At 39.1% G+C, this 27,573-nt stretch overlaps 2 protein-coding genes across 4 annotated transcripts in view; one reads left to right on the forward strand and one right to left on the reverse strand.

The window, feature by feature from the left end:
- GTF2E2 (general transcription factor IIE subunit 2) overlaps positions 1–19,686 on the reverse strand; it is a 62,204-nt gene extending 42,518 nt beyond the window's left edge. Inside the window, exons 1-2 of the mRNA XM_036838923.1 lie at positions 19,394–19,686; positions 15,077–15,246 (exon numbers count right to left, since the gene is read on the reverse strand). Coding sequence (XP_036694818.1) covers positions 15,077–15,242 — 166 coding nt within the window. The 5' untranslated portion in view covers positions 15,243–15,246; positions 19,394–19,686. The remainder of the gene's footprint in view (positions 1–15,076; positions 15,247–19,393) is intronic.
- On the forward strand, positions 1,088–8,814 carry SMIM18 (small integral membrane protein 18). Of its 3 annotated transcripts, none has more exons than XM_036838925.1 (3): positions 1,088–1,143; positions 7,893–7,952; positions 8,376–8,814. In XM_036838925.1, exon 3 carries the CDS (start codon positions 8,413–8,415, stop codon positions 8,707–8,709), a length of 297 nt encoding a protein of 98 aa, XP_036694820.1. In that variant the 5' UTR covers positions 1,088–1,143; positions 7,893–7,952; positions 8,376–8,412; the 3' UTR covers positions 8,710–8,814. The 3 variants fall into 3 exon arrangements, with proteins under 3 accessions (XP_036694820.1, XP_036694819.1, XP_036694821.1); XM_036838924.1 differs by having other exon boundaries at positions 1,093–1,143; positions 7,874–7,952; XM_036838926.1 differs by lacking the exon at positions 1,088–1,143 and adding an exon at positions 5,203–5,271.
- Positions 19,687–27,573: the final 7,887 nt, after the last annotated feature.

A 27,573-nucleotide genomic window follows, 5' to 3' on the forward strand; every position in this document is an offset into this window, starting at 1 on the left:
TCACAGTACAGAAATTCATAAATGCATATTTAGGGAATTCTTATTTGACTTTAGGAAAATAATACTACGTTTATCCTACACTACTAAATAAACAACTAACTGGAAAGACTATAAGTAACAGTTAAGGACAATATGCTAAGGATAAGCACCATGCAAATGGTCAATCATGAAGCACATACAGTTTTGTTTACCATAAGGCCTCCAGTGTTTAACTCAATGCCAGGCACAGTCAACAATAAATATTAATTGACTGAATGAATGAATATAATAAGAATGTTTCCACATACCCCTTTATTGGCCCTAGAAACAAATGTGCCAATTATCCATAATTTTAAAAAATAAGTCTGCACAGCAAGCATTTACCCAGTCTGCTGTTGTTCTAGTAGCCACTCCCATAAATAAAAACCTTGACTGTTAAGCTTAGACCACAACTCTAATACACCATAAGAAAATCATTCTATCTCTACACATCCAACTGAGGATTCTTTTGCAATTTAACTTTCACAGACTGCTTTTTTAACACAGGTGGTGTACCTACCAAAACTTACCCTTCTCCCAAATAGTAGAGATAAAAACCTTATTTCCTTTCTTCTTCTTCAGAATTTCATCTAAATCAAACCACCACGTGGAAATAATCACTTCCAGAGAGCAAGATTTATGTAAATAACAAGTATTAGAAAGAAGAGAAAGAAAGTATCATTTAGGAGCTCTTATGCACACTTCATGAAGGAAACACCACGCTGGTAAACCTGGACTGTTTGTTTCCCAGGTTACTGCCTCTCTCGACATTATCTTCTAGCCCTAGCACTGAAATAATCACTGAAGGATCTGAAATTCTACAGCTAAGCACTATGGAATCATCAATTTGTTACTAACTCACAAATTCCTGTGCAGAAGTTTAGCTTAAAGACAAAAAAATAAGGCCAAAATAAGGGGTGACAGTTGAGAACCCAGACGGCTCTATTCAAGTTTATGAATGATTTACTCCTAGGGTGGCAGGACTTAATGCAAATGCACGTAGAGGAAACTGTCAGCTGCATTGTGGTTCAACCAATAGAAGCACAGCTCCATCTTGGCTGTGCACTAGACTGCATTACAAACAGACGGATACCATCGCTTCAACTGCAGCCTTTCAGACAAGAGGTAGGTTATACGATCTTTTCATTTAATAATACATGTCCTTATGATACAATATAAATATTTTACCATAAAAATGAAGCAGAAAGCTTTGTTCCTACTAAAGACCCAAAAAAATGTATTCATTTCATTGTTTGGTAGGATTTTATTATGAAAATATGAAGACTATCTTTGCTATTTGATAAGCACCCTTACCATCTGTGCCTTAACAGAAAATCATTACATTTTCTATGAACCTAATCTATATCCAGACCTTAGAGTAAGCCATATGCATGTGATGTTAAGAGGTTACTTGCAAATTTCATTTTCTCTGAGCCATTTCATTTCAGCAGTTTGGTCTGTCTTAACAAAGGATTTTTCTTAAAGAAAAATCTAGACTAAAAGCAAATCCGGGACTAAAGCTTTCTGATTATATGTGCAAATTTAAAGCAGTTATTTATAAGAAAGTTTGCTGTATTTTAAGGAATATGAGAAAATAATTCAAAATTTTATTTGACTTTGAGTGTAGACGTAGAGAATGCCAATAAATTATCACACTGTGATTTGTATATAAAAATAAAAAGACCATAAAGGTACCATTACGTAGGCTGCATTATACTGTAACCAAAGAGACCATTTATAGAGCTTTAGGCTTTCATACATTTTCATTAAAATAATTCCCTACAGTCAAATTTTAAAGTCTCTATCACTATAACATACAAATCATGCTATTAAATAAAAACCTTCTTAAGCAGTGTTTCATTTTTTATATGCCACAAAAATATACATTTATCACAGTATTTCTATATAATGTTAAAGTTATTCTTAAACCGAACTTAAAATAAATACACAGTAAGTCATTTTGATAAACTAAATTTTAAAATAAAAATATGCTCTGAGAAGAATTGGTTATGGGAGGAAGGAGGGTACCTTTCAAGGTAATAAGATTACTTTCATAGCTAACAGCAATCATTCATGCCTACTAAAAATTACTATTCAACTGATGACCAAATTTCTAATTCTACAATATTAAAGCATGAAAAAATAATTATTTAGTAAATGCTAGAGTTCCAGGATATTACCTATATATACTGACCTAAAGATCCAACTTCTGTCCTTTTCTTTGCTGGTAAATCTATTTTAAATTTCAAAGGTTTTTTTTTTCATAATTTTTATTCCTTCTGTTTCTTAACCAGTGTTCTGCTAGCATGAGCAAAGTATCCCTTACAAAGCCCAAAGGTTGCTGTAAGAAGATATTAGATCTCTCCAAGTTCGGTACAATGTGGTTAATTGCCTAGAAAACATTCCTGCTTGTTATACGAAGTATAGGAGCTCAAAAAAAAGTCTCAGATCAAATAAAAATAACTTTGTCAAATAAAACAGTTAACTCATAACTCAAATTTCAGGTAAACTGTAGACAAAAACTCCTACCACCCACATTTTTTAAACATTATAATCAGCCTACATTTTACTGGCAATATATCTATAGTTAGTACAGATGGAGGCTCATTGCTGTTTAGCCAAACTAACTAAAGACATGGCCTAAGCCAGAGAGTTCCAGCGTTGGGTGCGTTGTTCTATATATAAAGGCTATTACGATTAATTGATCATATTTCAAAGTGATATGCTTAAATGCACTAGAGAATTCAATTCAAGGCCTTTTTCCACAAATAGAGCAAAGGCATAATTTTATTCTGATCTGGCAATTCAAGGTTCCAGAACAGTTCCAAGTCCTATCCCTGTAAATATTTCACTAGGGCCTTTTAAAATGGGAGGAAAAATGGTGATGGGAATGTATTAGAAAATAATAATAAACTAAAAATTATATATATGAGACTGTTCCTACTTTTTACTGTTTGCTCTCACTTTTCGTAAGGCATGTTACAGCATTTGCTTCACATAAATTTACATTTTAATTTCAAAAATAGTCTCAAAATACAAGAAAATCCTAATGATAAATGTCTTTCTACGTATCTAATTACGTCTAATTCATCAAAGCAAGATTTAGATTTTATCCTAAACTTAACACACAAAATTATTAGAGCTCTACCATACTCTGAAAGAATAAACCACATTAAATTTAAGGTGGAAAATGAATCTATATCACAGGGTTTACTTTTTCCAGATATGCCCAGAAGCTAACTAAAAAGTGAATGTTTTGAGATGCTCATCAGTTATCAACACACTCACAAATGGCAAACTGTCATAATTCACAACATAAACCTGACATGTATATATACTCTTTCTGAAAACTTGGATGCTCCTAGCAAAACTTACAAGTACCCTTGGAAATGGCACATACTGCTATCCAGTCACTATCCCAAGTATAATTATCATAAGCATATTTGTGTGTGGATAAAGTACACAGTCTAACCAAAGTCACAATTTACTAATCCTAATTTTTTAGAAGTAATCCAAATACAATAGATTATTAAAAACCAAAGGCAAGGAATACTTCTGGGTTTGAATAAATAATACATTCAAATGGTTCAAAAACCAAAGGAATATAACAAGGTACATCTTGACAAGTCTCACACACGTCTCTGTCTCCCGACTCTACTCTCCAACTCTCCAACCAACCCCACAAATAATGATTGTTATTAATTTCTGTATATCCCCAAGATTTTTGTGCAGATACAAGCAACTAAAAATATATATTATTTCCCTTTTTCCTCTATACACTGTCCTGCACTTTGTTTACTTAACAACATATCCTAGAAATCTTTCCATGTCACTACAGTCACCTCATTCATGCTTAACATCCGACTGTGTGAGTATACATTAATTTAACCAGAAGAATAGTTCATTGATGGGTACAAGTTAACGTCAAAGTAAGTGAATTTAGTTGTGTATCTGTCTGCCTGCCCCCCTTCTTGCCTCCCCTTATCTCTCCCTTCCCATCTCTCCCCCTCCCTCCCTCTCACTCTATTTTTTTAGGAGCAAGGGGACCTGAAAAATTTTTAAGCAGTTCACTTGTACCTCAAAAATAAATAGAATATAAAGTTTCTTAAGCCAACTTTCTAATCATTCTAAAATTTCATTTTGAAACAGTAACTTACATTATTAGTCTTTACAATTTCTCCCCAGTCTTAAGAAGTCACCACAAATTTAAAAAGGCCTACTCATGGGACTTCCCTGGTGGTCCAGTGGTAAAGAATCTGCTTTCCAGTGCAGGGGACGCAGGTTCGATCCCTGGTCGGGGAACTAAGATCCCACATGCCGCGGGGCAACTAATCCCGCATGCCACAACTACTGAGCCCGCACATCTCAACAAGAGAAAACTCAAACACCACAATTAGAGAGAAGCCCACGTGCCACAAAGACACGACACAGCCAAAAATAAAAATAACAATAAATGAAATAAATATTAAAATAAATAAAAATAAAAAGACCTGCTCATAATAAATTAAAATACAAAGTAATAAATTCAGTATAATTTCAACCAGGTATGAGTTATAGATTTATACAGCCAATATCTAGGATAAAAGAAAAAAATTACAAGTTTGATATGTTAGAGAGATAAGATTATAGGTGATGCTTTTTTTTTTAATTTATTTATTTTATTTATTTATTATTTTTGGCTGCGTTGGGTCTTCGTTGCTGCGTGCGGGCTTTCTCTAGTTGCGGCGAGCGGGGGCTACTCTTTGTTGCGGTGTGCGGGCTTCTCACTGCGGTGGCTTCTCTTTTTGCGGAGCACAGGCTCTAGGCGCGCGTGCTTCAGTAGTTGTGGCACACGGGCTTAGTTGCTCCGCAGGATGTGGGATCTTCCCGGACCAGGGCTCAAACCCGTGTCACCTGCATTGGCAGGCGGATTCTTAACCACTGCACCACCAGGGAAGTCCACAGATGATGCTTTTAATTTTTATTTTAAATTGCTATAATGATATTTTTGATATCAATCATGAAATAGCAGTTTAAATTAACATTAATTAATATGGTAGATTAATTTCAGAGGCATAATGTGGAAATTACCTCACTCTACTCTCTCCTCCCTCCCCTACCATTGTTTCCCCTGCAATCAGTTCTAATGCCAGATTTAGAAGAGAAATCTTCAAAAGAAATTCCCAAATTTTAAAAAGGAATCAACCTGAAAGGCCTTAACAGAAAGTCTAAGGAATACTTTCATCAGTGCTGGAGAGGGCTAGGTTAGCCAAGGTAAAGTTATTAGACAGACGCTCAAGAAATTCTTCCTGTTCTTTACCTGCCCACATAAGTCGCACGATCCCCCCGTTTCACCAAGGTCCTAATCTTCTTCCTCTCCCTCTCCTCTATTAGCTCTGCTTTTTAAAAAGCACCTGAAACTCATTCACACTGAAGTAAGAATAATTGTAACAATGTTTGTTACCCCTCCCAGGAGTATCTGCATTTTAGCAGTGCTAAAAATCCTACAGGAGTTCCAAAGCTGAACATTTTTCAGGCATTTGTGTGTCTGTGCACATGCATTCATGACACTGCTCTATCAGCAAGGCTGGGTCAAGAAGGACTTAACTTTTGCCTCCGTTTGAGTTGGTTTCTATAGGTTACTTGACTATTTGTGTAAAAGGTGGTTAAGTTCAGAGGCGGCAACAATGCAGAGGTGGAGGGGCAGCCTACCAGGACGCCACACCGCACGAGCCCAATTTACACTGTATTCTACCCGAATGGCACCCACCCCACAACAAAACATGACTGGTGCTCCCCAGAGCTGTACAACGCAGCAGCCTGCTTTCTATAAGGGTGTGCTTGGAAGAGAAAAATTCAAAAGATACAAGAGTAACTTTGCAAGGCTGGGTCTCTTGACATAGTTTGAAATACTGTAATGTAATGGGAAGTTACTCAAATACCTGTGTTCCAGACAATGCATTTTTGTATGTCCCAGAACAGAAGCAATTAATTCAATTACTGTCCATTAGTCTCTTGTCCCTCATTTCAAGATGAAGGGTGACCAAGCACCATAAATGGATTCTTAAATCCAACAAGAAAAAATGAATTTAAGCCTTTACTTTTGGCCTCAGATCATCAGTTTAACCTTCAAAATATATGAAGGAAAAAAGGAAGGGACCAAGTCCAACCAAAGAAGTGAGATGATCCGCCACACAAATCAGATTTAAAGAAAAAAGAAAAAAAACCCTTAGAAAATATTAGTTTATTAACCCCAAAGTTTTAAAATTATATTTATAAAGAAAACAGAAATTGAAGGAATTATATTGTTATGTGTGGGGGGTTTTAAGTCAGTTTTTAATCTTTTTTGGTGTGAAAATGATATTGTGGTTATATTTAAAAACAGAGTCCTCACCTTTTAAGAGATATATACTGAAATATTCCTAGATGAAGTGACATGATGTCTGGGATTTGCCTCAAAATAATCCATGGAATGGAAGTGAGTAGAGATACAGACTGGCCAAGAATTGATGAAGCTGTGTTATAAGCACATGGGTGTTTACTATACTCTTATACTTCTGTACTACCTTGAAATTTTCTATAAATGAAACATACTCTCACACACAAGTTATCTCCAGCACTTAGAAAAGTATTTGCTGGGACTTCCCTGGTGGTCCAGCAGTTAAGACTCCACACTCCCAACGCAGGGGGCCCGGGTTCAAACCCTGGTCAGGGAACTAGATCCCACATACCACAACTAAGAGCCCACATGCCGCAACTAAAAGATCCCACGTGCCGCAACTAAAGATCCCGCATGCCACAACTAAAGATCCCACGTACCCAACAAAGATCCTGCGTGCTACAACTAAGACCCAGCGCAGCCAAATAAATAAATAAATATTTTTTTAAAAAGTATTTGTTACACAGTAGGTAATCAATAAACATTTGTTTACAAGAATGAAAGTCTATGTACAACTATGTAGCAAAAAAATTACGCAAAATAATTCATTTCTTTCGTAAAAGCAAGCACACAAACTGACAACAGTCACTGAATTAGGGAAGTGGAACTATGGGGTTTTTTCCTCTCATTTCAAAAAGTTTCTTAGTATATAGGTATTTTATAATTTTTTCAAAAAGCTTAAAGAGATATTTTTGGGGTTTTTGTTTATTTATTTATTTTTGACTGGGTCAGGTCTTAGTTGCAGCACGCGGGATCTTCACTGTGGCATGTGGGCTTCTCTCTAGTTGTGGCGTTCAGGCTTTCTCTCTCTAGTTGTGGCATGCAGGCTCCAGAACACGTGGGCTCTGCAGTTTGTGGCACGTGGGCTCTCTAGTTGAGGCGCATGGGCTCAGTAGTTGAGGCACGCAGGCTCAGTAGCCCTGCGGCATGTGGGAATCTTAGTTCCCCGACCAGAGATTGAACCCGCGTCCCCTGCATTGGAAGGTGGATTCTTTACCACTGGACCACCAGAGAAGTCCCCTTAAAAAGATATTTTTGAATGATTAAGATAATAAAGTCATTTATTATTTTTAATACTATCAGATCTTCAATCCTTACAGTCCCATTTAAGGCCCAACAAGTATCAGGTCAACAAGAGCAAAGCTTAATGCAAGAACAGTGAAACTTTAACTCACTGGCTAATTTTGTGAAATGGAATAATAATTTAATAATACATACCTTTGGGATGCTGAATTTGCCTGTTTTTTTTTTTAATATTCCTGTCCATAGGTCATTTAGGTATTATGAAACATTTAACATTTAAGACTATCATATACATACCAAAAAAAATCCTAAGATTAAGGTCTCTTCATAGGCAACTTTAATCTAAAACTGTATTATCCTTATTCTGAAAACTGTCATTATTTGGATTTTCTTTCTCTACTATTTTTCACTCAGCCATTATTTCCTGATTCAGATCCCCTGTCCTGGAAGTTTAAAGGAGTGGAAATAGACAGAAATACACTGAACCAAGAAGGTGAGAAGGATCCACAAGGGTAATGGGAAAAGCTTTTCTGCAGACAGTTTGAAGACCACAATTGTAAAATGCTAAGATTTTTTTGTAGATAACAGCTCTCTGACCACTGCTTTAATCAAATTTTAAACCAATTCAGCTGCCTTTTTTCTCCCTCCATTAGCAGTTAATTTCTGTATATGAATCTTGATCATAAATATTTGTCTAACAAATGATATACATTAAAAAATACATAGTATGGTTTACAGAGTACACTGCATAGATATCGAAAAAATTAAAGAATACCATTCAGGCATTAATTCTGACAGAAAATAAGGAAGACTCATGCAGCCTATATAAATTTACTAACAAATCTTAGAAACTGACATCTGAATTGACCAATCGGTAGAGTTTGGTTACATATATTCATTTTCTACCTTTCTACAGATTCCAACAAGCGATATAAGAAGTGGAATCTCTAAGAATGGCCTCCCAGAGCTCCAGCTTCTGGAATGAAACAACTACATCTGTTTATCAGTACCTTGGTTTTCAAGTTCAAAAAATTTACCCTTTCCATGATAACTGGAACACTGCCTGCTTTGTCATTCTGCTTTTATTTATATTTACAGTGGTATCTTTAGTGGTGCTGGCTTTCCTTTATGAAGTGCTTGACTGCTGCTGCTGTGTAAAAAACAAAACTGTGAAAGACTTGAAAAATGAACCGAACCCTCTTAGAAGTATGATGGACAACATCAGAAAACGTGAAACTGAAGTGGTCTAGTACTCCACATAAGATGAACAAAAGCTCTGAAAACAGCCGTCAATTACTGAGAAAGAAAAATTTCTGAGGTCAACTGTTATTACAAAATTGACTATGAATAATTAAAAGATTTCTACTAGAAGGGAAAAACAAGTTAAATATGCACTTTTTGTGTGTATCGATTTCATTAAATACACAGTAAAACTTTCACAAATGTGAATAATTTACCAATCTATTTAAAATAACACTTCAAAAACTAGATAAAAGATTCCTAGAACTCAATACTAGGCATTAAAAAGTAAACTGGAAACCAAAAGAAAGGCTAATGATCCCAAAATAACATTCCTAAACAAACCATGTGAACTAAAAAACAGAGTACTATCCTTCATATATTTTGGTAATTAAAATGCTACTTAAAGTACTTATCTAAATCCAAAGAAAAATATTCCCACTTATACGTAAGTCCCTACTTACTAAGAAGCAATACTTCCTAGTTTATTGAAGACAACTTAAACATTTTTAAAGATTTAAGTTTTATGTAGGATTAGTGTGAAAAAAAAGACGCAAAATACTCAGCAAGGTCACAAGGACACTTGCATAAACTTTTCATAAAACTGACTTACTGGGCTTCCCTGGTGGTGCAGTGGTTGGGAATCCGCCTGCCAATGCAGGGGACACGGGTTCGAGCCCTGGTCTGGGAGGATCCCACATGCCGTGGAGCAACTGGGCCTGTGAGCCACAACTACTGAGCCTGCGCGTCTGGAGCCTGTGCTCCGCAACGAGAGGCCGCAACGGTGAGAGGCCCGCGCACAGCCATGAAGAGTGGCCCCCGCTCGCCGCAACTAGAGAAAGCCTCGCACAGAAACGAAGACCCAACACAGCCAAAAGTAAATAAATAAATAAATAAATTTATTTAGGGAAAAAAAAATTACAGAACTAATCAATTTAAAAAAAAAAAAAACTGACTTACTGTTTAGTAAGAAATACATGGCCTAAGATGAGCTGTTGTCAAGCTCAAACTTCCTCGCATGCCCCCTAAATTGCATTTCTTGAGCTTGTTCTTTCATTATGCCTCTAGCATTCACACTCCCAAGGCCTAAGACACCCAATGCAAAAAGACTGCCAGGTAATCCCCTGGCGGTTCAGTAGTTAGGACTGGGCGATTTCACTGCCAGGACCCGGGTTCAATCCCTGGTCCGGGAATTAAGATCCCGAAAGCCGCGCAGTGTGACAAAAAAAAAAAAAAAAAAAAGACTGCCAAAAAAGTCAAAAGCAAGTCAAAAGCTAGGACCACTTAACACCTGTTAAGAAATATGGCAATCTTATTTCTTGGAATGCCAAAACCTGTACAGTATTATATTTTATAACCCTGACACTATTTTGCTACTACCCATGAACAAACCAAAGTATGCTTTTAACCTGATTCAGATCACTATAACTGCCCTTAGACCAGAAATGTCACTCCTGGAAATTTATTCTGAGAAATTACTTCAAAAGAAAAACCTGAAGATACAAAGATGTTTACAATAGCATTACTCAAAATAACAAAATAATTGGAAGTAACGGCACTTAACTAAATGTGTCTCATCAACATTAAGAAGCAACTGAAAATTATGGCAAAACAGAAAATACTTGATATGGGAAGTGAAAAATAAGTATCTGTCATTTTCAACTTAGAGAGCCCTACATGCCAGTCTGAAATCGCTTTTCCACACAATGTTTTTATATTTTTCTTTTAACATTAGAAACAAACACAAATAACATAACCAACTTTCAAAGGACTTGTGGAACTTAGGTATACAAAATATTCTGGTAACCAAGAGCTACTCTGAGCACTTGTTAAAACCACATTTTCATAAATGGAAAACTTTGGGGTCCTTGCCATAGATGGGAAGCATACAGGTCCTTTAATAACTAGATTTTTTGATAACATACACTACCTTTTCCCTACCCTACCCTGTAATCTATTTAGCCATTTAACCAATATGTACTGAGTGTTTCCATGTGTGAGGGATTAGGTTACAATGGCAAACAAGTAATCAGGCAATTACAGTGGCACACAATAGCTTTGTCAGAAACAGGGAGTGCTCTGGGAATTCAAAGGCTAAGCAATAAACACAAATTGGAAAGTGGGAATGACTTTAAAGCTGAAACCTAGAAGAGGAATAGGAGTTAACCAAAGGAAAGAGGGAAGGAGGTAAGAAAGAACGTTCCAGGAAGAGGAAATAATATGAGCAAAGGCCAAGAGGCAAGAGAGTGAAGCATGTTAGAGGAGCTACAAGCCAGTATCACTAGGACAGAGTACAAGGAGAAAAGTGAGATATGGGCACAAAAGATAAGGGGGACAAGATCAAGTACAGCATGTAGGCTGCAGGAAAAGGTGGGCTTTGTCTGAAAAGCAATGATCAGCCTTAAGCAGAGAATGACACCATCAGATTCATGATTAGAAAAATCACTGACTGTTGTACAGAGAATGGCCAGTAGGGAAGCTAAACCAGGAGACCTGACAAGCAGCTGACTGGGCAATCCAATGGTAGTGCCCCGAGCTAGGGTGGTATGGTAGTCTTTAGTGTTTACACCCAGTATTTCCAGCTCCCCTCTTTCTGAGCACATGGAACTGGCTGGGTACAGCCCTGTGACTAGCTCTGGCTAATGAGATGTGCGAGGAATTGATGTGTAATCACCTCCAGACCACAGCATTTAACTGCCAGGCAAGATCTTCCAGAGTTCTCTTTCCCTTGGGCATTGAAACAAAACCAACAACATTTGAAATATCAGCTACTCTATCAGCTTGGGTCCTTGAGTGACTGTAATGAGCTAAGACCCCTGCCAACATATGATAAACATGTGGTATGAAAGAGAAACAAACCTTTGTTGTTTTAAGCCACTGAGATTTTGGAGCAAAGATATTCTTAAGCAGATCAAAGAGACCAGGTCTAAGAGCAGGTCTCTGTTAATGTTTAAAACAATTTGTAAAACTTTATTATGAATTCATGTAAATTTCATTGTAATGAGAGATAATCAAACCTAATGCACGTGCTAACAAGAATGATAAACCTCCTTTGATAGAAAGACTGGTTCTGCTTTACCACCAGTAAAACAGCTTGAAGAACATCTAACAAGATGACATCAATAAAGATTACACTGCTACACTTTGAAGGAGGTAAATAATTTCTGTTGCGAATTAAGTTGCACTGACCTAGCTGTCCGAAAAGATAATAGCCTAAGAGTAAACTAAACCCAAAATAAGCAGGAAGGAAGGAAATAATAAATGCTAAAGTGGAAATAAATGAAATTTTTAAAAACCAGAAAAACAGATATGTCAGTGAAACAAAGAGTTGTTTTTTTTAAAAGATCAACAAAATTGACAAACCTTTAAACTGGACTAACCAAAAAACAAAACAAAAACAAATAAACAAACAAAAAATTCCTAAAATCAGAAATGAAAGAAGGGAGGGATATCACTATTGACCTTATAGAATTCAAAAGCGAATACTCTAAAAAACTTTGGACAATGTAGATGATGACATGGACAAACCCCTAAAAAGACAAACTACCAAATTAACTCAAGAAGAAATAGAAAATCTGAATAGATCTATAAGAAGAAATTTCAACCAAGAGCATCCCACAAAGGAAAGCTCAGGCCCAAATAGCTTCCCTAATGAATTCTATCGAATATTTAAGGAGAAATTTATATCAAACCTTCACAAACCTTTCCAGAAAACAGAGGAAAAGGAAATACTTCACAAATCGTTTGAGGCCAGAAATACCCCAATCAGCACAAGAAAAGAAAACTACAGACCATATTTCTCACGAGTACAGATACAAAAATCCTATACAAAATATCAGCAAAAATTCTGTACAAAATATTACAGAAGTAGATTATTCAGCAAAGTGAACCCCACAACAAATAAAAAGGATTACACACCATGACCAAGTAGGATTTATTCCAAGAATATAAGGTTGGTTTAACATCTGAAAACAAATTAATGTAATATACCATATTAATAAAAAACAAGAACAAACATGATTACCTCAATAGATGCAGAAAAAGCATTTAACAACATCCACTACCCATTTGTATTAAAAGCTCTCAACAAACTAAAAACAGAGGGGAATTCCTGATAAAGGGCACCTACAAAAACCCTGCAGCTAACATACATAATAGTGAAAGACTGAATGCTTTCCCCCTAAGATAGGAACAAGCGAAAGATATTCACACTCACTACTTCTATTACTAGCCAATACTAACAGTCAAGAAAAAGAAACAAAAGGCATTCATATTGGCAAGGTGAAGTAAAACTGTTCTTATTCACAGATGACAAAATCTTACATATAGATAATCCTAAAAGATCCACACAAAAAACTAGAAATAATGAGTTCAGCAAGGTTGCAGAGTTTGAGATCAGTGTACAAAAATCTACTGTTTCCATATACTAGCAATTAACAATCCAAATATCAAATTAAGAAAACAATTTCATTCACAATATCAAAAAGAATAAAATATTAGAATTTAACAAAGCAAGACATACTTTAAAAACTACAAAACATTGTTGAAAGAAATTAGAAACCTAAAAAAATGAAAAGATAGCCATGTTAATTGACTGAAAGACTTAATATTGTTAAGATAGCAATTCTCAATGCAATCCCTATCAAAATCACAGCTGGCTCTTTTACAGATGAGACCTGACAAGATGATCCTAAAATTTATATGGAAATGCAAAGGCTCCAGGAAAAACCAAAACAACTTTGAAAAAAAGAACAAAACTGAAGGACTTACACTTCCACACTTCCCAATTTCAAAATGCCACTAGAATGCTACAGCAATCAAGAGAATATCGTACTGGCATAAGGACAGACATATGAGTCAACGGAACCTCATTTAGATTCCAGAAAAAAACTCTCATATGTAGTCAACTGATATTCCACAATGATGCCAATGCAAGTCAATGGGGAAAAGAAAGTTTTTTCAAGAAATGGTGCAGGGACAACTGAATAACCACACACAAAAAGATGAATTTACACCCTTATGTTAAACCATACATAAAAAAATCAACTCAAACATATCACAGACCTAAATCTAAGAGCTAAAACTATAAAACTCTTAGAAGAAAACACAGGAGGAATTTTTTATGACCTTGGGTTAAGGCAAAGATTTCTTAAATATGACACCAAGAACACAGGTGATATTGGATCAAGAAACTGTACCCAGAATATATAAAGAACTCTTACAAATCAGTAGGAAGAAGACAACCCAATTTTTTCAAATGGGCAAAAAAACTGAATAGGCATTTCACCAAAAGACACATGATCAATAACACATGAAATGATGTTCAACATAATTAGTCATTAGGGTACTGCACATTAAGACCACAATGATACCACCTCACACCCACCAGAATGGCTACAATCAAAATGACAAGGAATAACACGTGTTGGCAAGAATAAGAAAAAAAAATGGAACCCACATGCATTGATGGTGAAAATGTACAATGGTACAGCCATTTTGGTAGTTTCTTAAAAAATTAAACATAAATTTACCACATGACCAAGAAATTCCACTCTTAGGTGGAATTCTATCCAAGAGGGAAAAAACACATGTCCATACAAAGACTTGTACGTGAATGTTCCCAGCAGCACTATTCATAATAGCCAAAAAGTGGAAACAATCCAAATGTCCATTAACTGGTGAACAGATAAACAAATTTTGGTATATATCATACAATGGATTACTCTTCAGCAATAAAATGGAATGAAATACTGATACATGCTACAACATGGATAAATCCTGGACAAAATGTCAGCAAACTGAATCCCACAACAAAGGATTACACGCCATGACCAAGTAGGATTTATTCCAAGAATGCAAGGTTGGTTTAACATCTGAAAATCCGTTAATGTAATATACCATATTAACAAAGAACAAGAACAACATTATCATCTCAACAGATGCCAGGTAAAAGAAGCCACATACTGAAGAACACATATTGTACAATTCCATTTATATGAAATGTCCAGAAAAGGCAAATATATAGAGACAGAAGTAGATTATTAATTATCAGAGGCTGAGGTGGGAACAAAAATTCAATTGTAGTAATAGTTGTTGCACAACTCTGTAAACTTACTAAAAATCTTTGAATTATACCCTTAAAACGAGTGAACGGTACAGTACATAAATTAAACCTCAGTGAAGTGTTTTTTTTTTTTTCTTAAAGATAATAACCTAAATTCTAACTACAAAACAACTATTAACATCCTAAGAGCAAAAAATTCTCATCATCCCAACCCTTATACTTAACAAAGTACCTAACAAACAATATGAATGATGAACTAAATGGTTTCCCGAAAAATAAAAGCTGAACAGTCCTAAAGAGTCAATTCTACTAACCAGAATTTTGTTTAGAGCCTGATGATCCTCCATGTTCTAGCTTCGCTTTCTTCTTCTTTGATGATGATGAAGATGACTCAGAAGATACAGAACGTTTTTCTACTACAGGAGTGGAAAGAGCTCGTTTTTTAAACAGCTCCCGTTCTCTCAAGAGACTTGGATCCATAATGCTGCAAAGATAAAAATAAGTTTCTTCAATACACATTCCAGTCACTCAAATCTATGTGCCAAATCCACAGGTCTCAACAAGAGTTACTTCCCAAACAGAATTACCTTTTATTACTTGTTCTCTAGCACTTGTATTTATTCACTTACTCATTCACTCAAAAAATTCTTTAATTAGTGCCTGTTATATGCCAAGCACTGTGCTAGGCACTAGAAAAGAAAAATAGGATTATTCTCTAAAGCTCTAGAACTACACTGTCCAATATAACAAACAGCCACTGGCCGAAGTGCTGACTGAGCGCCTGAAATGGGGCTAGAGTTGAGATGTACTCTAAGTGTAAAATACACCCGCATTTAAAAGACTCAATACAACGAAAAGAACTTTTTAAATTACTGAAATATTTTAGACTGATTACGCTAATGTGATAGTAGTTTGGATATACTCAGTTAAGTAAAATATTAAAATTAATTTCCCCTATTTTTTCTTTTTTTTTAATTATGGCTACTAAAAATTTTAAATTACATGTGTGGCTCACATTTGCAGCTCACACTGTATTCCTACTGGACAATGCTGTTTTAGGAACAACAGCAGGACTACTGGGTGGAAATTAGGAGACAAATTTAGGCTCATTGCAAAAAAATGAGAACCATCAGAATTGCTTATAAATTAAAAGGTATATTTTAAAACTGGTGGACTCTCATAAGTAGTGAAGAGGCTGGATTAATATGTGTTAGAAATATCTACAGAAAATTCCTGATTTGGAAGGAGGTGGGACTAGACCTCTTTGGGTTTTCTCCCAGTTTTAAAACTCCACAATTCTAAGCAACTTCAGTACAACCAGGGAAGCCACAGGTCATTCGACAAGTATTTTAAAACATTCCTCTCTTGTCTGAACTCTCCCTAGAACCCCATGGAGAGTCTCAGAAGTACACAAGCTGACTACGAAAATGATTTCTACACTATTAAGACTAGTGTTCATAAGTTGGGAAGCAAAGTCCCAGAGGAAAAAGACTCTATCTTATACTTTGAAAGCCTTCAAGCATGGGGTAGCTCAATAAATTTCTAAGTGAGCAACGAACGGAAGAACATCTTTAAATTGCTCTAGCCTCATTGTTAATGGTTTTACAATCCTTTATTAAATGTCTTCTGTTTGGGCTTACCTGGTGGCGCAGTGGTTAAGAATCCGCCTGCTAATGCAGGGGACTCGGGTTCAAGTCCTGGTCCGGGAAGATCCCACATGCCACAGAGCAACTAAGCCCGAGCACCACAACTACTGAGCTTGTGCTCCAGAGCCCGCGAGCCACAACTACCGAAGCCCGCGCGTCTAGAGCCCGTGCTCCACAAGAGACGCCACCGCAATGAGAAGCCCGCAAACCGCAACGAAGAGTAGCCCCCGCTCAAGGCAACTAGAGAAATCCCGCTGACAGCAACAAAGACTCAATGCAGACAAAAATAAATAAAATTTTAAAAAATAAATTAATTTTAAAAAACCAATATATTAAAAAAAAATTTCTTCTGTTTGTGAGGCACTGTACTCCAACCTTTGAAAAGTTCTGTAAGATAAATCCTTGCCTTCAATAAGCTTACATTTGAGAACATGAAAGCACTGAGCACCTCGGTTAAAAAGCAATGAATAGGGACTTCCGTGGTGGCACAGTGGTGAAGAATCCGCCTGCCAATCCAGGGGACACAGGTTCGATCCCTGATCCGCGAAGATCCCACATGCCACGGAGCAACTAAGCCTTGTGCCACAACTACTGAAGCCCGCGCCCCTAGAGCCCGTGAGCCACAACAAGAGAAGCCACCGCAACGAGAAGCCCGCAAACCACAACGAAGAGTAGCCCCCTCGCTGCAACTAGAGAAAAGCCCGCGCACAGCAACGAAAGACCCAATGAAGCCAACAATAAATCAATCAAATAAATAAATTTATTTTTAAAAAAGCAATGAATAAATAAAACGTGACTTACCGTGCTAAAAGTTAAAAATATAAGCATTGAATAATTACTCAGCCATTAAAAAGAATGAAATAATGCCATTTGCAGCAACACGGATGGACCTAGAGATTATCATACTAAGCGAAGTCAGAAAGAGAAACACCAATACCATATGCTATCACTTGTTATGTGACATCTAAAATATGACACAAATGAACATATCTACGAAACAAAAACAGACTCACAAATATAGAGAACAGACTTGTGGTTGCCAAGCGGGGGGGGGAGGGCGGGGGGGCGGGGGAAGGACTGGAAGTTTGGGTTAGCAGATGCAAACTATTATATGTAGGACGCATAAACAACAAGGTCCCACTGTACAGTACAAGGAACAATATTCAATATCCTGAGATAAACCATAATGGAAAAGAATATGAAGACTATATATGTATAACTGAGTCACTCTGCTGTAGAGGAGAAATTAAACACAGCATCGTAAGCCAACTATGCTTCAATAAAATTTAAAATATATACATATATAAAAGCATTGATAAGAAATAATCAGAGTAAACTTCAGCTAAGGAACGAAAGAAGAATCACCGGCACGGGACCTCGAATCTAAGACCTGCCTTCTTCCCTCAGTTCTAATCCCTAACAGCAACATGACCTGGGCAATCCACTAGACCTTCCTAAACCCAATTTTATCATAAGTAAAATAAGGGTACTACCAATGCTGTCTACATCTAGCCCAACTGTAAGAATAAGCTGAAAAAATGTTTGTGAAGATGATTTTTTAAATAGTAAAGCTATACAAATATGTTATTTCAGTACTATTATTTTGAGTTGGATCTGAAAAGAAGTAACCGAATGATTACACTGAGGTGAAGAAGGCAGGAGGCAGTCTTGGGGAGGAAAAGTGTCAGAACAAGAAAGGAGAATTCCCCAGTGATAAGGCGAGGGCAACAAGCCTAAAACAGGAAACATCTGTTATCTGTTTATTTCACCTTGTAAAGACAGATAACTAACCCCGGCTGTTATAACCATGATTTTAACACAGATTTAACCAAATTTTACGAAGACCTGATGTTTACAGCATTTGATCCTCACAACTCTACGAGGTAACTGGTACTTCGCGTTATTTCTATTTTAATATGTGAAATCTGAAATGAAGAGGCATCGTTAAGGTCACACAGCTGAAAGTACCTGAGCCAGGACACGAATATCCTGACTCCTAAATCAGGTGCCCCTCACTCCAGACTTGAAATGCTGGTAAAGGCCTACCAAGCAAAGGCGACCTGTGTGGTTATGGGTCAAGTCCAATGCCACGTAGAACAGAAGATTTAAGGTCTTTCACCATCACATGCTCCGCCTAACTTTTCCTCACAAGACTACGCAGTATCTGCACAGTTTTACATGTACTGACCTGTGTTGTAGACAGGACACATCACCCTGCCCATCTGACATTAACAAAAAACCAAAAACAAAAAACAAAAAAAACCCCACAACTCAGAGAGTCCATGTGTTCCCCCAATAAGAAGCCAAAAATTAAATGAAAAGCTTCTCGCTCCAAAGCCCACATTCTTTCCACTTTATCATTTGACTTCTTTCAACCTTTCTGCTCTTTCCTCTCTCGCTTCTTTCCCGCCTGCGCCTCGCAGGTGCCAACACTGCTATGAATAGCCGGCAAGCTGAGAATAGACACTTGCTCACCTCTTAAATGACAGAAACGTAGAGGTGGACGGAAAAAGGTTACCGCAGCTATTTGTTTCGGGAAATGTCTTTAGGCTTTGCAGGAAACAACCATTATAACTCAAGCTTAGGAATCATTCCAAAGTGGGTCTCCAAAAGGCAGCTGAAAACAACAGTCCGGGAAGGAGCATCTACATCCCAGCCTTTAGGTGGCTGGGCACCGTTTCCCCAAACTCCACACACCTGGTTCGTACGGCAGCTGCTAATGCAAGCTGGGGGGACCAGGAAGAGGCACAATCAGCTCTCCGATGTGAATTTCCCCTCTTTCTAACCCAAAACTTTGCTCAATGAACCTCCGGCCTAAAAGACAATGCTCCCGAGAAGCTGTTAGCAGATTTCAGCGTTTCGCGCCGGGAACGGCGGCCCCAGCCTCCCGCGGGGTGGGAGGCCCGCTCGCCCCCGGGCGGAGGCGGCCCGGAGGAACAACAGGCCGGGGCTCCGCGCCCCTCACCCCGCCGCTGCAGCCCCTACCTGAGCCAGGAGGGCAGCCCCACGCGCCCGGCCGCCGCCTCCCAGAGCCTCCTCCTCGACCAGCCGCACACGCCCGCGTGGCCGCCGCTTCCTGCTCGTCGTCGGCGCCCCCGCTCGCCCGCCCGCACGCCCAGCGCTACCCCGCCAGGTCGGGGTCTACGCACTGGCGGCGGCGGCGGCGGCGTCTCAGGCGGCAACTCGGCCCCGGGCTCCAACCGCCACTTCCTGATCCGCGGGTTCGGAGCCCAGTCCCGGCAGCCACCGCGGCCCCTCGGCCGCCGAGAACGCGCATGCGCCCTCTCATACCCCCGCCCGGGGAGGGCAATCCAGAGCTGGGGCGTCCCTGGTCTCCATGACAACGGGAGGGTGGTTGGGAGAGGGGCTTAAGTGGGAGTTAAGTAGCCGCAGCTGAGAGGGAAGAAATCTCTCCTTTACAGAAATAGAACTGTAAAGCTACTAAATCCTCCTGCAGCGTGCTCTGGGATCTGTTTAACCCAAATGGCGACGAGATTTTTCAAGTTATTGTCTATCAGATGTCCTGTGACTTTACATCAAATGCCAGTCACCAACACCTAAACTTCGAAGAACATTGTTCCAGCTCTCTCTTTTTCAACTGAGGAAACAAGAGGCCCAGTGAAACTAAATGACTTGCTCGAGACAGCACAGCTAGCAAAGGCAAATCCTGACGTGAAGTTCAGTTTCTGAACTCCCAACCGCGCCCCCTGTAAACTCTCTTGGAAAAGGATTTCGGATTCAGAAGCTGCATAAGGGGTAGAAATAAGGCGACGGAAAAGATAATTGGCCTTGCCCACGACCTGCAACGTACTGGAGCGTGTCAAATTTCGTGAGGCTGGCCTTTCCTCACTCCAACTTGAAGCGGCGCATAGCCTGTGCTCAACTATTATACAGCTGTCGTTTACTTAGTGCTGGTTACTCCTCAAGTTACTTAACCTGCGTTTCGGTTTTCAGGTCTGGGAAATGGGAATAATAATTGTACTACCACAATACGTTACTTTCATTGGACTGTTGTGAAGATTGTATGAGATAATACGTAAATATTTATTCAAAACTTGGAAATAAAGCCAAAAGACGATTGTGTGTCTTTTTTAAATTGATTTCATTCCACAGGATTTTGTAATAAACTCACCTGATGTTCATCTGACACCCTCAGGAAAGGTAGCTTCATTTGGATAACAGTTTATGAGGGCTCAGAAGTTTTATAACCCAGGAGAATCAGAGATTAACTGGTAAAAAACTGATGAGGTGTAATGAGGAGAAACAGGCGTCCACTGAAAAAAAAAAAAAAAAAAAAATCCCAAAGCTTAAAATTGCATTGTCCTGAGAAACATGAGCCAGTTTTTTATCAATTTATTTTTATCTTATCCTTTCCCCAATGATTATAGTCCCAATTTACCATATCCTTGTGGAATCAGTTCTACCATTCTGTTAGCTTCCTTATTAATGAATGAGAGACTTTATATATACAAATGGACAATGGCTAGACCATATATGATAATAAAACTCTGGCCCACTTACAAAACCAAGCCACAACCTTTGCAGCAATTAGCTCAGAATGGTCAGGATTTACTCAAAGGCTGCCAACTTCCCTATTTCAGACACCCCTCCCCCAGCTTCCCCTGCCAAAAAACTTTAATCAGAACATACCAGAAGCATCACCCCCCTCTTTTTTTTGCACTATAACACTTCCCCTCTTTGTGATTGACTTTGAGTCTCTGCCAAATGCAAGAGATGGTGGCTGAATCTCTTGCTACATAGCAAGGGGTGCAGTCTCTGTTCTCATTTGAGTGGTCTTCATTTATTTCCACTGTGTTTAATAAAACTTCCGCACATGCTCATTACCTAGTCACTTGAGACTTAGGAGTTTAACAATTAGAGACTCATGCTTTTACAGAAGTAGATCTACCACACAGAGAGCACACAATGAACTGTTAAAAGATAAACTAAGGTACATTAAAATTTTGAAGAGTTTAAGCAAATAGCAATTCAAATCAGCAGCAAACAAACCAAAAATGGTTAGGAGCACTCCACTGACAGGAGCTAGGGGAAAGGTTTTTACAGAGAAGAGGAGGAAGCAAATCAAAGAAAGTATTGGTTGGCTACAGCTCTTAAGCGGTTGCCTTAGTGGGAAATCTTGGTTGGCTGTTTGTGATTAGTTGTTCTTAAATTTCGTTTTCTCGGATTCCAGTGACTCCAACTTAGGTTGTGGTTTTACGTGTAGACTTACCAAGGCTTTGGAGCCACCTTAGTCTAGGGCCTCCTTGTTTAATTACTTAGACAAAATGCTCACAAGTATTCCTTTATTTCAATGTCCTGTCTCATTTCAGCCAGTTGGAACAGCTATAGGACACAGTTAAGCCTTCTAATGCCAATATTAGAATATGTTATTTATAATCCAAACCCTCAAATGTCAACTGCCCCCGCCTTTACCCCAATATTAGCTATTATTATCATTGCCCAACTTGACACCCTCCCCTACACACCCCGGCAAACCATTAAAATATATAAATGATCAATGTCGTCAAGCAGTGGCATCACTCCTCTTTATACGTCCTGTTGCCTGTGACTAGGTCATTGCACTGAAAGTGATGGCTGCACTCATTCAAAACACTTTGGTGTGACTTCCTGCACTCTGAAGGTACTCCTCAAGTGAAGAGAAAAATGTGCTCCCTATATGGCCCGTAATTAGGCCATTTTTGTGTCAAATGTACTTACACATGGACACCACACTACACATGAACTAAAAAAGGATTCTGTTTTGTCTGCTGGTAATGTTGACTACATGATGATTTTCATGATAACCACGTGGCCAAACATCAGCCTGAATTAGCTAGATTTCACAGAATTCATGATTTGGAGTTAAACATATAGACTTTTATTCTGTCTTCTCATCCTTGTTACACAATATAGACACCATGTGAATTGCTTCTGAAGCAGCCTCTAGCCAGGGCTTAGGGAAAGCATATGAAAAACATTTCACTCTCAGGTGAGGGCCATGACTATTTATAAGGACATGGCTGTTTGTGTAATATACACAAAGTCTCCACCACTGATGCTTAAATAAAATAAACCTTTATAATAATTAAAACCATCTACGTATTGGCAGTCTCGGTATTTCCAGATCAGAAGGGTGTGGTGAACGTCAAATTATATGAAGAAGGACCCAAGCTATTCATGCAATAACAATTTATGTCATCTCATGAATGCTTATAATACACTGCATACTCTTTGGTAGAAAGTGTGGTGACTTCTTCAGGGAAATATACTTTGCATATTTTAAAAAACATTCTTCCCTCCTGGCCTGTCCAAACCCCCTCACCCCCAAAAACAACTCAATATAACCACATGATTAATTCAACATGGTGCATAAATTTTTTTTACTATTTTATTGAATTGTGGTATATATATATATAATTTTGCCATTTCAACCATTTTAAAATGTACAATTTGGTGGCATTAATTACATTCACAACACTGTGCAACTATCATCACTATTTCCAGAATTTTTCATCATCCCAGACAGAAACTCAGTACCCATTAAGGGATAACTCCCCATTTCCTCCTCTCCTCAGCGCCTGGTAACTTCTAATCTACTTTCTATCTCTATGAATTTACCCTAATTCTAGACATTTTATGTAAGTGGAATAATACAGTATATGTCTTCTTGTGGCTGGCTTGTTTCACTTGATGTAATGTTTACAAGGTTCGCTCATGCTGTGGCATGTATCAGAACTTCATTTTTTTTAATGCAGTGGCTTAATTTTACATTTTAATTTTTCGCATTAAACAATTGCTTGGTAGAGGAAAACTGAGGTAAGGCAAATAAATTCACTTCATTTTGCCATCAAATAACAACTGCTTTTCAACTCCCCTCACCAGTTAATCCATCTCAACTAATTAGATAACTGCATTCTCAAAATAGCCGACAAAGCAAATTAGCCCACATCTACCCAGATCAAGAGCTACAGTCAATACTCTGCTCATCACCTGTCCTAGATTTCTCTAGCATTGACAGTCTCTGCTCCCTTGGAGCCTTTTGCCCAGCTTTCTGATGCAGCCTGCCCAATCCTGAAAATATCTTTCTAGGACTCTGCTTCTGTCTCAAGCATTCATCCCGTAAGGGAGGAAAACAGTCTTTTCCCCCTCAATCCATCTTAAATTCTCAGGTTGGGGCCCTGTAATTAGACTAACAAAAGGCAGACTAACAAGAGAAAAGCGAACAGAAGTTTATTACCATGTGCAATACACACACACACACACACACACACACACACGCGCGCGGGAGCACCAAGAGATGAGTAACGCAAAGGGGTGGTTAGAACTAAAGCTTACTTAGCATCTTTTTTTTTTTTTTGGCCACACTCTGTGGTTTGCGGGATCCTACGTCCCTGACCAGGGATTCAGGGATTGAACCCGCACCCTCAGCAGTAAAAGCGCAGAGTCCTAACCTCCGGACTGCTAAGGAATTCCCTTACTTAGCATCTTAACAAAAGAACAATAATTTTTTACAGAAGTGACGAGATTTTGAGCAAAAATGACGTTGAGTTTCCAGGGTGGTAAATTGTGTAAAGGTAAACATTTGGGGAAACTAATGGAAGATAAGGGCTAGTTAGCAAAGTTTGTTGTATAGCTTCCTCTGGTGCCATCTCTGGGGTGAGAAGGGTCTAAAGTTGTCTCCAGTGATTAACTTTTGTCCCTCCTGGTAGAGAGAGGAGGGGGCACACCTTCACAAATTTATGTCCTACTTTTAGGCAAATAGGGGGAGGACAGAGAACTTTTCTCGTATCTGTTTCTCCTCAGTTGTCTTCAGCTCAAAACAATCCTTAAGCCCAGGTGGCATATTTTGTGCTGGCACATTCTGCGACCCTACAGTCCTCTCTCTCACAAACTTTCTCAAAAAAAAATTGCTATTGCCTCTGCTTGTTAAGTTTCAATCTGCAGGGGTTAAAATACTGGCCTTGGAGCCAGAACTGGCCTGAATCTGCTCCACCACTTACCAGTAGTCGTATGACCCTAAACCAATATTTAATCTCTGTAAACCTGAGTTTCCTCACGTGTAATGGAAAGGATTATCTCAGATTGGGCTGCTATAACAAATTACCATAGACTGGGTGGCTTAAACAACAAACATTTCTTTTTTTTTTTTAATTTTTTTAAAAAATTTATTTATTTTTGCCTGCATTGGGTCTTCGTTGCTGTACGAGGGCTTCTCATTGCGGTGGCTTCTCTTGTTGCAGAGCACGGGCTCTAGGTGCGCGGGCTTCAGTAGTTGTGGCACGTGGGCTTAGTTACTCTGCGGCATGTGGCATCTTCCTAGACCAGGGTTCGAACCCGTGTCCCCTGAATTGGCAGGCGGATTCTTAACCACTGCACCACCAGGGAAGTCCCAACAACAAACATTTCTTTCTCACAGTTCTGGAGGCTGGAAAATCCAAGATCAAGGTGCCAAAAGAACCAGTGTCTGGGGGGAAACAAGCTCTCTCCTGTCTCTTTTTTTTTTAATTTTTTGGCCATGCCACATGGCATGTGGGATCTTAGTTCCCTGACCAGGGATCGAACCCATGCCCCGTGCAGTGGAAGCACAGAGTCTTAACCACTGGACTGCCAGGGAAGTCCCTGTCCTGTCTCTTCTTATAAGCACTAACCCCACCATGAAGCTTCCACCCACCTAATTACCCCCCAAAGACCCTACCCCCAATACCATCCCACTGGGGGTTAGGTTTCAATATGTGAATTTGAGGGAGACACCAACATGCAGCCCATAACAAGGATTAAATGAGATAATAAGTGTAAAGCACTCACCACAGTATGTGGACTATAGCAAGTTATCACTAAATTATAGTTATTCTTATTATTAGAACCCAAGTCTCCAGTTAAATTCTTTTCAAAGGCCACCAATGATTTCCCAATTGCCAAATCCAATGGCGTCTGTGGTAGGTTGTATAATTGTTCATAATGATTCACCTCTTCTTCCTGAAGGAAGATTATACTGTCCGCCCTGTTAAACATAGGAGTGGCGTGTGGCTTGCTTTGCCTAATGGACTGTGAAATGTGTAACATCTAAGGAGAAGCTTTAATTTAAGAGCTAGCTTGTGATTCACTGTCTTGCTTTTCTGCTGCCATATTCCAGACTGGGGCACTTTGTCAACCCAACCCCGGAGTAAAGATGACATGGAGCAGAGCTCTGGCCCATCCACAGTAAACATGTAGCATGAATGAGAAATAAACTTTACGGTTGAAAGCCACTGAGTTCATCCCTAGCCTGACAGAGTGTGAATGCACTGAAACTTTTTAGCTCTTGCTCCCATAAAGCTAAGTACCAACCTATGTCCTACTGACTTCATCAAAACTCCTCCTAAGTAGTCAACTGATCTCCCCACACAACATCTATAGTTAGTCTCTCTCTCTCTACTTTAACACCATCCTTTTCTCAACGAGGGTCCCATAGTATGAGAGTGAGTTGTCCCAATAACCCCTTGCCTGGCAGCATCTTCATTATAAGCCAACAAAAAAACTTTCACTTAAAGAATGAAGTCAAGGATGACTACAAATCTTTATTTTGAGTAACTGAGTGAGTGGTGATCCATGTACTGAGATGGGGAACACCGAGAAGGAAGCAAGTTTGGAGGAGGAAGTGAGTTCATTTGACCACATTAAGTTGACAATGCCTATCAGATACCTAGATGGAGCTGTTGGGTAGGCAGTTGGCTATAGGAGTTAGTTTACAGACGGTACTTAAAGCCATGGAACTGGATCAGCTCACCTAGGGAGTGGATGAAGATAGAGAAGAAAAGAAGGCCAAGGATTGAGCGCTAGGACCCACGAAGGAAGACCACCAAGGATGCTGAGAAGGGGCCAGTGAAGAGAAAGAGAACCAAGAAAGAGTGCGTGTCCCAGAAGACAAATGAAGAAATATTTCAAGAAGGAAATGTTGACCAAATGTCAAATACTGGTGGAAGGTCATGCTAGATGAAACTCGAGAATTAACCATTAGGTTTCGTATCATATAGTCATTGGTGACCTTCACAAGGGAAGTTTCCATAATGTGGTGGGGATGAATGCCTGAGAACTGACAGAATGCCTAGACAACTCTTTTAAGGATTTTGCTAGAGGTAGATGCAAAGTGATGAAGCAGTAGCGAGAGATACAAGGTCAAGGAAGGATTTGGATTCAATGGTAGCTGATTACAGAATTGTGTATGTTGATGGTTCTGATCCAATAAGGAAAGAGAAATTCATAATGCAGAGAGAGAAGGGAGCAAAGTCCTCAAATATTTCTATCTGGATGCCTCCTTGGACCTCTGGGTCTGGGTCATGCATGCCCTTGGTTTGCTCCACAGCTCCTGCTGCTTCCCTAACACAACTCTCACCATATGTGTTCCTTCGCCAGCTTTCCCTCCTGATAATTAGCAATTTGAGGAATGGATAGGGTTATACTTAGGAGGAAAAACCCAGGTTTGCCTGAAGACAACAAAGAAGATGTATGCTTTTAAAACAACAATTGAGGGACTTCCCTGATGGCGCAGTGGCTAAGAATCCTCCTGCCAATGCAGGGGACGCGGGTTCGAGCCCTGGTCCAGGAAGATCCCACATGCCACGAAGCAACTAAGCCTGTGTACCACAACTAGTGAGCCTGCGTGTCACAACTACTGAAGCCCGTGTGCCTAGAGCCCCGTGCTCTGCAACAAGAGAAGCCACCGCAATGAGAAGCCCGCGCACCGCAACAAAGAGTAGCCCCTGCTCGCCGCAACTAGAGAAAGCCCGCATGCAGCAACAAAGACCCAATGCAGCCAAAAATAAATAGATAAATTTATTAAACAAACTAAAAAGCAATTTAAAGATTGGCTCTATTTTAAGCTTGTCCTCCTCCCTTCCCTTTCCCTATCACAGTAGGGCTCTCTCCCCACCTCTGATGGGCGTCCTTGCCAACAAGTGGCCTAAGACAGAGCCAGAGACCAAAGGCCAAGGGCACAGAGCACGTTGGCTTCAAAACACCTTTGTGCCTCCTTCCCTTTCCTCCCACCCTTCAACTCGGGCTTTTGGTTTGACTGCAAAATCCTCTGCTTCTTTCCTGACCCAAAGCTTCTATCTTCTCTGGGGCCTGGCACATAGAAGAAACACAGCAAATATCTTTAAAATGTTGAATCTGTCCTATTGTTGCCT

Source organism: Balaenoptera musculus, chromosome 21, assembly GCF_009873245.2.
Source record: "Balaenoptera musculus isolate JJ_BM4_2016_0621 chromosome 21, mBalMus1.pri.v3, whole genome shotgun sequence".
NCBI classification, from domain to species: domain Eukaryota; kingdom Metazoa; phylum Chordata; class Mammalia; order Artiodactyla; family Balaenopteridae; genus Balaenoptera; species Balaenoptera musculus.

What these genes read in the sequence shown, in the direction of transcription:
- SMIM18 (XM_036838925.1), top strand. Translation starts at nt 8,413, where the DNA reads ATGGCCTCCCAGAGCTCCAGCTTCTGGAATGAAACAACTACATCTGTT.